Here is a 12,635-nt window from a genome sequence, read left to right as displayed (position 1 = left end):
AAAGCGTCTCATACAAAAAAAATATAACATTTCGCTTACTAACATAATATGTACATTCTTTACGGACAAATCTTGTCCAAGGATCATATAAGCACAACATTATCAGCCCGAGACATCGTGCAGCCATAATGAACTGGAAAGAAAACAATAAACCATGTCGCAAAGCGACCACAAGAGTTCGCTGTTGGACAGCACAAAATGTCTTGCTGTAAAACTTACTAAAAGGCAGAATACTTTCTGAGCGGGACATGTGCGTTAATTGCGTCAAATATTTTAACGTGATTAATAAAAAAAAATAATTACCGCGCGTTAACGCGATAATTTTGACAGCCCTAATTTAAATATATGTTATAATGCAATGACATATTCAAACTAGCGATTTTATCCATTTTCCCATAAATGTCGCAATTGCCCCTGTCAGTTCCATTGAAAACAACTACTGTGCTTGGACCTACCCACACCCTACAAGAACCACGTGACCACCTGCGGCGACATCAAAGACCCTCTTTGTATGGCCCTGGGTGAACCAATATTGACAGGAAGTGACCTCGAAATGCCTCAAAATCAGCAGCAAGTGAACCAGTATCAACAGGAAGTGACCTAGAAATAACCCAAAATCAACTGGAAGTCACCCAATGTCAACAGGAACCAAAATCAGCAGGTAGTGTCCTGAATATACACCAAAAATTAGCAGTAGCTGAACCAATATCAACAGGAAGGGACCTAGAAATGCTCCAAAATCAACAGCGAGTGACCCAGTATCAACTGGTAGTAACCTAACTGACCCAAAATCAACAGGAAGTGACCTGGAAATACACCAAAATTAGCGGTAGCTGAAACAATATCGACAGAAAGTGACCTAGAAATGCCCCAAAATCAACAGGAAGTTGCCCAAAATCAACAGGGAATGATCTACATGAATTAAGTGACCATCCTTACCGTACGATCCCTCTAGAAATTGCATGAATGATCAATTAAATGACTCCAAAATGACATTTTTTTTCATTGAGCACAAATAATCGGGGTTAAAAATAACCTTCACTCCAATGTGGTCATTAGCATTTAGCCTAGCTACGGAGGTCATTCCACTTCCAAAAGGGAACATCTGGCCTGTAGCGCTTTTGCCATTTGTTTGATTGAAGTGATTAACGTGTGAAAAAGTCAAATGGGATTTCAAACCCAAACATAGCCTACTTATCGGTCTAATTACTTCCCTTTTTAAATTAACATTATTATTATGATGATGATGATTATTGCTTTTCTTTTTTTGCTTTTTTATGTATATTTGATAAATTGAGCTGTTTAACCTGCCAAATTCTGAACCAAAAAGGAACAGAAGACAAACTAACCTGCCAAATTGTGAGCTAACAAGTAACAAACCACGAACTAACCTGCCAAATTTTGTTCTAACAAGTACCAATCACCAAAATAACCCACCAAATTGTGATCTGACGAGCAACAAAAGACTAACTTGCCAAATTGTGAGCTGACAAGTAACGGGTAACAAACTACCCTAACAAGTTATGAGCCAACAAGTAACAAAAGACAAACAAACATGCCAAATTGTGTTCTGACAAGCGCCTATCAAAAAACCAACCTGCCAAATTATGAGCCAACAAGTGACAAAAGAAAAACCCAGCTGCCAAATTGCTTTTTTTTTTTATGTATATTTGATCAATTCAGCCGTTTAACCTGCCAAATTCTGAACCAAAAAGTAACAGAAGACAAACTAACCTGCCAAATTGTGAGCTGACACATACCAATAACCAAACTGACTTGCCAAATTGTGTTCCAACAAGTGCCAATCACCAAAATAACCTGCCAAATTGTGAGCTGACAGGCAACAAAAGACAAACTAACTTGATTGATTGTGAGCTAACAAGTAACAAACGACAAATTAATCTGATAAATTGTGTTCCGACAAGTACCAATCAACAAACTATCCTGCCAAATTGTGAGCTGACACACAACAAACGTCAAACTAACTTTCCAAATTGTGAGCTGACAAGTAGCAAACCACGAACTAACCTGCCAAATTGTGTTCCGTCAAGTATCACTCACCAAACTAACATGCCAAATTGTGAGCTGACGAGCAAAAAAAGACAAACTAACCTGCCAAATTGTGAGCTGATGAGTAATGAATGAAGCAACAAACGACCCTCAGTTAGTATTTTTTACTGGTCAGTATACAAAAATTATTTTATTCATTTCTTAGATTTTATATGTACAGTACTGGGAAAAAGTATTGGCACCCCTGCAAATCTGTCAGATAATGCTCCATTTCTCCCAGAAAATGATTGCAATTACAAATGCTTTGGTAGTAATATCTTCATTGATTTTGCTTGCAATGAAAAAACACAAAGAAAAACACACACACGGTCAAGCAGTCCAGTGCCTGAGGTAGGCAAGCAACCCCAAAACATCAGGAAACCATGGGGATCGTGTTCTTTTCTTTGAAGGTCTCGATTTTTTCCCCTTGTAAACTCTATGTTGATGCCTTTCCCCAAAAAGCTCTACTTTTGTCTCATCTGACCAGAGAACATTCTTCCAAAACCTTTTTGCCTTTCTCAGGTAACTTTTGGCAAACTCCAGCCTGGCTTTTTTTTTTATGTCTCTGGGTCAGAAGTGCGCCCTTTTCATTCAGACGCCGATGGATAGTACGGGATGACACTGTCGTAGCCTCGGACCGTGGGACAGCTTGAACTTGTTTGGCTGCTAGTCGAGGTTCTTTATCCACCATCTGCACAATCTTTCGTTGAAATCTCTCGTCAATTTTTCTTTCCCGTCCACATCTAAGCAAGTTAGCCACAGTACCGTGGGATTTACACTTATTGATGACAGTGCGCACGGTAGACACAGGAACATTTAGGTCTTTGGAGATGGACTTGTAGCCATGAGATTGCCATCACAATTGTGCTTCTCAGGTCCTCAGACAGTTCTTTGGTCTTTTTAAAAAAAATTCCATGCTTAATGTGGTACAAACAAGGACACAGGACAGAGGTTAAGTCAACTTGAATTCATTTTAACTGGCTGCGAGTGTGATTTAGTTGTTGCCACCACCTGTTTTGTGCCACAGGTAAGTAACAGGTGCTGTTAATGACTCAAATTAGAGAAGCATCACATGATTTTTCAAAGGGTGCCAATACTTTTGTCCGGCCCATTTTTGGAGTTTTGTGCAAAGTGATAATGGTTTAATTTTTTCCCCCCTTTTTTTTTGGTGTGTTTTTCATGGCAAGCTAAATCAATGAAGATATTACTACCAAAGCATTTGTGATTGCAATCATTTTCTGGGAGAAATTGAGCATTATCTGACAGAATTGCAGGGGTGCCAATACTGTATATATTGATATATATGATCTAAGAAATGAATGAAATAATTTTTATACACTGTGTAATAAAAATACTAACTGGGGGTCTTTTGTTGCTTCACCTGTTACTTATCAGCTCACAATTTGGCAGGTTAGTTTGCCTTTTTTTTTGCTCGTCAGCTCACAATTTGGCATGTTTGGTGATTGGTACATGTCGGATCACAATTTGGCAGGTTAATTTATCGGTTGTTGCTCGTCAGCTCATAATTTGGCAGGTTAGTTTGGTGATTGGTACTTTTTAGAACGCAATTTGACAGTATATAAAAAAATGTTATATTCATTTCTTGAAATATACTTGTATGTAGTTATTTTACTTTTGATGTATATTTGTTGAATGTAAATTCAAGTGCTTACATTTTTGAAGGGTCAAATCTATTCAAAATTTTATATTAGAGGTCTAAATAATACTGTATTATATCTTTATATAACACACACACGTGTGGATACATTTGACTTCATATTTAAAATGCAGATATTTTTAAACAACAAAAACAACGAACACAATAATCATAAATATAATGTAATGTAGTTTTGAATCCGTGACTGTAAAAGGAAATAATAGAGATTTATCTATTTATATATATATTTTTTAGTGTGAAATATGATCGTTATCCATGGAGAACAATCATATTTTAAAGTGTAATTAACGGCGAGAGACGTCCAATCCAATTCGATCGCTGCTTCCAATCCAAATGATTTAAGGGTTAATAATCTGCCCCCCCCCCCTTAAAAAAATCATTTTTCATCATATATTTTCTATTTTTCACAATCGGAAAAAATAAAAGATAATAATTTTGCATTATTGAGTGCATTATTTGTGTGTATGTCGGGTTGTCATGGTTACCAGGAAAAACACAACGTAGGGGGGCTTTTTTTCCTCCCCCTGATGTGGAGGAAGTTAATGCAGACGGTTTTAATCCCGCAATTTCCTGATGCCTAATCTCGCTAACGCGAACATGCCGTCGGCCAATCAGCAGCCACTTTCATACGTTTCGACGAAAACACACGCACTTTTTTCATTTTTGCCAAAATAGTCATTATTTAAAGAGCGGGAATATGATTTATGAATCGATCATATTCTGAAAAATGATATCAAAATGATGTGATGATGGATAGCGGCCACGCGCGCTTTGCAAGCGCGTTCTCAAATTTTTTTTATTTTATATGATATTTTTTTAGTAACGCGTCTTTTTTTTAATATTGTCGCAAAATCATGATATTGGAAATGTAATAATTATTTATACTAAAAAAAGTATATATATATTTGAAAAATATAAGATTTGGAAATAATTTTCTGCATATTATGCGATTATATTTCATTCATGAGAATCATTTTGATAATTAACAAACGTTGACGAATGACAGAATTAAAATTTGTGTGTCAAAAAAATATTGATCTTGAAATTACAAACATTCAAATGATTTCATATCGAAATGAATGAATAAAGTTATTTATTAAACAAATGTGAAATAGTTTGACATCAAAATACTATATGATGTGTCATGAAAAAAAAGCAAATTGGCACCAATATTTTGTAAAACAATAACTGAATGTCTTATAATAATATTTAATATATTAATTGAACTATAGTTTGACGTCATTTGTATAATATTCATGCAATAAAATATGACATCATTTTAAACCGTATTTACATTAAAACAAAAATATAAGCGCTTATGACTTCTAAAACTTCATATTTCCGCGATATTAATCAGCTAACCGCGTGTCAAATCGACCCGAGATAAATACTACATTATTATAAAAACATAATAAAACATAAACGGTAATGACGTGACCTTAAAAAAGCGTCATGTCCACTTTATAATCATCGAAAAATCGAACATTTTCATGATTTAAAAATCATTTTTAATACAAAATTTCGTTTCTACTCGAAATAAAATCGTGATAGTGACAAATTTAGACGTGCGTTTTAGGAGCAAACGATCATATGAATATTAATAACATTGTGAACTCGTTTTCAGCGATCGCTGCCAACCCTTCCAGTTCAAACGAATTGGACGTCTCTCGTCGTCAAGGCAAAAAATGTCTTCAGTTAACCATTTTTTCCCCCCAAAATGAAGAAGGCATATTTCCCCTTAAAAATCGGTCCGATCGGAAGTTTCCTCAACTTTCCCGCGCGCGCGTGCCCGCGTGTCGTCCCGCTCCGTGCACGCGCGTACTCACCATCCACCAGGTCCTGGCCGAGATGTCGTAACACAGCTGCCATTTGACGGAACCTTCCGCGCTTTTTCCCGCCATGGCGCCGTCGATCAACCTCATGTGTGCGCGCGCTCGACGGGGAAAGTGACGGACGGACTCACGCCGCTTGCGCGTGCGCGTGCGGACGGACGGAAGACGAGGGAGCGCGTGCCAGCCGGGGAGAGAAGAGCGAGAAAATGAGGAGGACGAAGCCCAGGAAGTGGTCAGCTGGCAAGGTGAGACGCGGACACGCCCCCTCCTGACCAAAGCCCCGCCCACCAAACTCACACACAAACACATGACTGCAAAATTGGGGTGACAAGACAAAATATACACACTACGGGACTACGCAATAACACACGCACACATACAGTGGGGCAAATAAGTATTTAGTCAACTACTAATTGTGCAAGTTCTCCCACTTGAAAATATTAGAGAGGCCTGTAATTGTCAACATGGGTAAACCTCAACCATGAGAGACAATGTGGGGGGGGGAAAAACCCAGAAAATCACAATGTTTGATTTTTAAAGAATTTATTTCCAAATTAGAGTGGAAAATAAGTATTTGGTCTATACCAAAAGTACATCTCAATTAGTGCTGCAACGATTAATCGATTAACTCGAGTATTCGATTATAAAAAAATATTCATATTAAATTTTGTTGCTTCGAGTATTTGTTTAAAGTGGCGTTGAAATGGTTTATTTTGAAAGTGTTTGCATTTAGTTTTATTGATTTGGTTGGATACAATGCTCTCTGGTCTGCCTCTTTTCACATGGCTGAATCCAACTGCTCCCTTTTAAGACCAACATAAACTAAGTTTTTGTTTGAGCTAATGTTTTTTAATGCTTTCATAATTTAGTTTATAGGTATATTTAGCCATTTTTGTGGGAATATGTGTCTAAACCATTTGTTAAGAGCGTTGTAAAAAAAAAAAAAAAAACTTTAGCATTTTATAGCATTTAAGCTAGCGGACTTTTTCATTGTAAGTTAGCCAATTGTTCTTTTGTTGTACATAGATCCTCATTAAAAAAAAAAATCTATACCGTTTGAGGCTCAGCTCAGGTATTTTAATTTTTCATGTTCCTTATCCGATTACTCGATTATTCGAACTAACTAGTCCATCGATTAATCGACTACTAAAATATTCGATAGATGCAGCCCTAATCTCAATACTTTGATATGTACCCTTTGTTGGCAATAACGGAGGCCAAACGTTTTCTGTACCTCTTCACAAGCTTTTCACACACTGTTACTGGTATTTTGGCCCATTCCTCCACGCAGATCTCCTCTAGAGCAGTGATGTTTTGGGGCTGTCATCATGCAACACGGACTTTCAACTCCCTCCTCACCCCGTGGCGTCAAAATGATAACAAGAACGGTGAGCAAAAATCCCAGAACCACACGGGGGGACCTAGTGAATGACCTACAGAGAGCTGGGACCACAGTAACAAAGGCTACTATCAGTAACTATCAGGGACTCAAATCCTGCACTGCCAGACGTGTCCCCCTGCCGAAGCAAAAAAATACACACACGCGGATCAACACACACGTACACAAAAAAACAGACACACACAGATGCACTACTGCATTTGTACATTAAAGCAAAACTACACAGTAACAAACAGACCCAAATATGTGTACATAAACAAACACACATGCTCTACAAGACTTGTACACAACTAAAAAAAACTACACTAACAGACACGCACATCATGGACACACAATCAGAAACAAGTAAAACTACAAAAAAACAATCACAGCCGCACATGTAGACACAAAGAGAAAAACACAAACACAAACGTACAATGACATGTGTCCAAAGAAACACACACAAACACGACTGGACTTGGACGCAAAAACAGACAAACGCACACAAACAGACAAATCACGTCTACACTTGTGTTCAACTACAAAACTACACAATAACACACACAGACGCAACTACTTGTACAACCACATAAACCACACATGTACACAAAAAACAGACACACACACAGTTGCACTACTCCATTTGTACTGCAAAACTACATAGTAACAAACACACCCAAATATGTGTACAAAAAAAGACACACACACCTACACACAACTAAAAAAAAACTATACTAACACACACATGCAACTACTTATACACACAGAGACACACATACGCAAACACACACCAACAACTACAAAATGATTCCACAAATATGAAATGAATAATAAGCAAAACACAATAACGACACAAATACACACCGCAAGCTCGTTTATGTCTCTGTAGTTTTTTGCACACGCACACAGATGAACACACATCTACTCTTGTACTCAACAACAAAACTACGCAATAACACACATATGCACGCAACTACTTGTACACCCACATATAAACAACGGCACATGTACACAAATGGACACACTGACACAAAACTGCACAGATGCACTATTACACACACTAAAAAACTACACTAACACACAAGTAACTACTTGTTAATATAAACACACACACGCACACAAACAAACACACAACTACACTTGTACACGACTGCAAAACTACTCAAAAACACACGGTTGCAACTACGTGTACACACAAACAACTCACAAACACAACCACACATGTACACAAAAAGAGAAAAACACGAACACACATATGCATGACCATTTTTTTGTTACACAACTACAAAACTATACAGTAACACACGCATACAACGACACGTGTCCAAAGAAACACACACAAATACGACTGCACTTGGACACAAAAACAAAGACAAACTCACAAATGCACGACTACACACACTAAAAACCTACACTAACACACAAGTAACTACTTGTTGATACAAAGACACACACACACACAAATAAACACACAACTACACTTGTACACGACTGCAAAACTACTCAAAAACACACGGTCGCAACTACGTGTACACACAAACAACTCACAAACACAACCGCACGAGTACACACAGAGAAAAAAAAACACAAACACACATATGCACGACCAATTTTTTTTTTACACACAACTACAAAACTACACAGGAACACACGCATACGACGACACGCGTCCAAAGAAACACACACAAACACAACTGCACTTGGACACAAAAACAAACACACAAATGCACGACGACTCTTGTACTCAACTACAAAACTACACAATAACACACACATGCACGCAACTACACTGTAAAAAAACAACCCATAGAATTTACCCAATAAAATTGACGAAACAACTTACACTCAGTTTGACAGTGTAAATTTTACCCAATTTGCTTAAAAAAAAAAAAAAAAAAAACGCATAAAATTGGGTAAAATTTACACTATTAAACACTGTAAATTGTTACCTCAATTTTATTGAGTAAATTCTATAAGTTGTTTTTTTACAGTGACTTGCACACCCACATCAACACAACTGCACATGTACACATAAATGGACACATAACCGCACAGATGCACTATTACACACACTAAAAAACTACACTAACACACAAGCAACGACTTGTTCACGCAAACAGACACACAAACAAACAAACAAACAAACAAACAAACACACAACTATGCTTGTACACAAATTTGGACCAATTCTTCTATTTTGTTGATTGCAGGTCACTTCCTATCAAATTTTGGCCATTTCCTGTTGCTTTTGGGTCAATTCCAGGTAACTTCCTTTTGATTTTGTCACATTTCCCAGTGATTTTAGGTAAACTTCCTGTTTGTGAGAGCGATTCCAGGTCACTTCCTGTGAATTTTGGGCCACTTCTAGTCAATTTTGGGCCATTTGCTGTTGCTTGTAGTCAATTTTGATTCACTTCCTGTTGATTTTGTGGCATTTGCAGGTGACTTCCTGTACATTTTGTTGTATTTCCTATTAATTTTAAGGTAACTTCCTGTTTGTGGGGGCGATTCACAGTCACTTCCTGTAAAATTTGGGCCACTGCCTGTAAATTTGAGGCAATATCGCGATCACTTCCTGTCAATTTTAGGCCATTTCCTGTTGCTTTTGGGGAATCTCCAGGTTACTTCATGTTGTTTTTGGGTCACTTTCTGTTTGTAGTTGTTGGGGCAAGTCCAGGTCACTTGTCGTCAATTTAGGGTCACTTCCTGCACATTTTGTCACATTTCCTGTTGATTTTAGGGCAACTTCCAATTTTGGGGGGCGATTCCAGGTCACTTCCTGTAAATTTTGGGCCACGTTTTTTAGATTTGGGGCAATATCGAGGTCACTTCCTGTCAATTTTGGACCACTTCTTGTTTTTGGGGCGATTACAGATCACTCCCTGTCAATTTTGGCCCACTTCCGGTTGCTTATGGGGAATTTCCAGGTCACTTCATGTTGTAGGATATTTACAGGTCGTTCACAGGTCACTTCCTATACAGTCTGGCCAATTCCTGTTCATTTCGGTAAGCAGCAGCTAACTTTTTTAGCTTAGCTTTAGTTTAGCTTTAGCAACTGCTCGCTAGCCTGGATTGGGGATGCCCTTCCTTTCACATGTCACTGGTAGCATCACTGACAAAGCTTGTAGTATGAAACAGAGCAGACGTCGGCATTAGCGACTACGAACTGGAAAGGAGCGAGATGGGAAGCGGGGCCGTTGCGTCGCTAGTGCTAGCGCACGTGCGCACAGAGGCCCCATTGTGCCAACGGAGCAGGAATGTGATAGTTGTTCTGATACGGGAGCGCCTACCTAAGCACCGCCCACCTGGCAACGCCATAAAACGCAACGGTCGTGAAAAGATGATCATCTTTGGGTCGTCACTTTTGCTCGAAAAGTGACATCATTTCATGTTAAGAATTGAAGAATTAAAATGGGTTTGCCAATTCAATTGGACTTGGTTGGAAAACATTTTCATTCAGTCCTACTGGTTGTGAAGTCAGGGTTACAAAAACCTTTCTGTTGTGGTCATTGGAATTGACCCAAAATGTATAAGAAGTGACCTTTGAATGCCCCAAAATGTACAGCAATGCCCACAAATCAATAGGGAATGATGCAAAATACACAGTAAGTAAAGCAAAATGTTCAGGAAGTGACCTTTGAACGCCCTAAAATGTACAGGAAGTAACCTGGAAATGCCACAGAATGAACAGGAAGCAACCAATGAACAGGATGTGACATGAAAATGCCCTAAAATCAACAGGAAATTGACCCAGGAGCCCCAAAATGTACCGTGAGTGACCTGGGAATGCCCTAAAATTGAAGGACAGCCAGAACCAAAAGTGGTATTTGCCATGTGGCTAAATGGATTTTGCCATGTGGCATTTTTTTTTTTTTTTTGCGCCATGTGGGAAAAACTGATTTTGCCATATGGCAAAAATGATTTTTCCATGTGGCATTTTTATTACCATGTAGCATTTTTTGGGCCATGTGGCAAAATTGATTCTGCCATGTGCCATTTTGCCATGTGGCAAAAACTGATTTTGCCGTGTGGCATGTTTTTTGCCATGTGGCATTTTTTTGCCATGTGGCAAAAATGATTTTTCCATGTGGCTTTTTTTTTGCCATGTGGCATTTTTGTTGCCATGTAGCATTTTTTGGGCCATGTGGCAAAATTGATTCTGCCATGTGCCATTTTGCCATGTGGCATATTTTTGGCCATGTGGCAAAATTGATTTTGCTATGTGGAATTTTTTGGGCCATATGGCAAAATGGACTTTGGTTTGTGGCATATTTTTTTGGTATGTGGCATTTTATCGGGGTATATGGCATTTTTGCGGGCCATGCACGTCCAAATTTTCCATTCTTTAAAAATGGCCGAAAAACTTGTGGCTGTGATTTTTGACTATACACTTACCATTACAGCACATTGACAATAAACTGCCATATGGCAAAAGTGTTTTTGACATGTAGCATTTTTTTTTTTTTGCTATGTGGCATTTGGCAAAAACTGCTTTTGCTGTGTGGCAAAAATGATTTTTCCATGTGGCTTTTTTTTTTTTTTGCCATGTGGCATTTTTATTGCCATGTAGCATTTTTTGGGCCATGTGGCAACATTGATTCTGCCATGTGCCATTTTGCCATGTGGCATATATTTGGCCATGCGGCAAAATTGATTTTGCTATGTGGCATATTTTTTTTGGTATGTGGCATTTTATGGGGGTATATGGCATTTTTGCGGGCCATGCACGTCCAAATTTTCCATTCTTTATAAATGGCCGAAAAACGTGTGGCTGTGATTTTTGACTATACACTTACCATTACAGCACATTGACAATCAACTGCCATATGGCAAAAGAGAGTTTGACATGTGGCATTTTTTTTTGTGTGTGGCAAAATGGATTTGGATTTTGGAAAATTTGGACACGCATAGCTGTCAGTGGTATAGCCTGACTTGGTTGCCACTTACTAAATTTCAATGTGCTGTAATGCTAAGTGTATGGTCAAAAACAGCCACATGTTTTTCTTTCATTTAAAATTAATGGAATATTTGGACGTGGATAGCCGTCAATGGCATGGATGTGCATAGCCTTCAAAACTGCCACATACCAAAAAATATGCCACATGTCAAAATCCATTTTTCCACAAAATCCATTTTGCCAAATGGCAAAATGTACAGGACATGACTGTAGAAGACCCAAAATATACAGGAAGTGACTTTGAAATGCCCCCAAATTAATAGGAATTGACCAATGAACAGGACATGACCTGAATATAACTTCAAATCAGTAGGAAATGATCCAAACTGTACAGGAAATGACATGTGAATACCTCAAAATGTCAGAACTGGACTCAAAGGGGGACCCAAATGCAGAGTTATCTTTGTTAACAAAATGATTTATTTACAAGGTGAAAACAAACAAGGCAGGTTCTTTAACAAAAATTCACTTCATCATGGAAGGCAAAAACGTTATCAAAAAACAATGTAGCAAACAAACTCAAAAGCCTTACTAAATTCTTCAGGACTTGATTCGCGTGGTGGTGACTTTGGCTGTGGACTATAGCAGGCTGTGGCGACATGTCAGCGGACGAAGACACTCTGGCACAAAACAAAGGGGAGATTGACCACACAGAAGCGAATGGGGAACAGGTGGAACCAATTGGTGATTAGGGAGCACATGAGGAAGGGCAAGTGCTCTGAAACAAGGAGGGAAAGACTT

General features: G+C 38.4%; 1 protein-coding gene across 3 annotated transcripts in view; it reads right to left on the bottom strand.

Annotated features, from left to right (window-relative positions):
* nfia (nuclear factor I/A) overlaps positions 1-5,728 on the bottom strand; it is a 130,209-nt gene extending 124,481 nt beyond the window's left edge. For all 3 annotated transcript variants that reach the window (XM_057841428.1, XM_057841429.1, XM_057841430.1), the window contains exon 1: positions 5,554-5,728. In XM_057841428.1, the coding sequence (XP_057697411.1) occupies positions 5,554-5,649 (96 nt within the window). In that variant the 5' untranslated portion in view covers positions 5,650-5,728. The remainder of the gene's footprint in view (positions 1-5,553) is intronic.
* Positions 5,729-12,635: the final 6,907 nt, after the last annotated feature.

Source organism: Corythoichthys intestinalis, chromosome 7 (assembly GCF_030265065.1).
Source record: "Corythoichthys intestinalis isolate RoL2023-P3 chromosome 7, ASM3026506v1, whole genome shotgun sequence".
Classification (NCBI taxonomy): domain Eukaryota; kingdom Metazoa; phylum Chordata; class Actinopteri; order Syngnathiformes; family Syngnathidae; genus Corythoichthys; species Corythoichthys intestinalis.
This window is presented reverse-complemented; position numbering and strand designations above follow the sequence as displayed.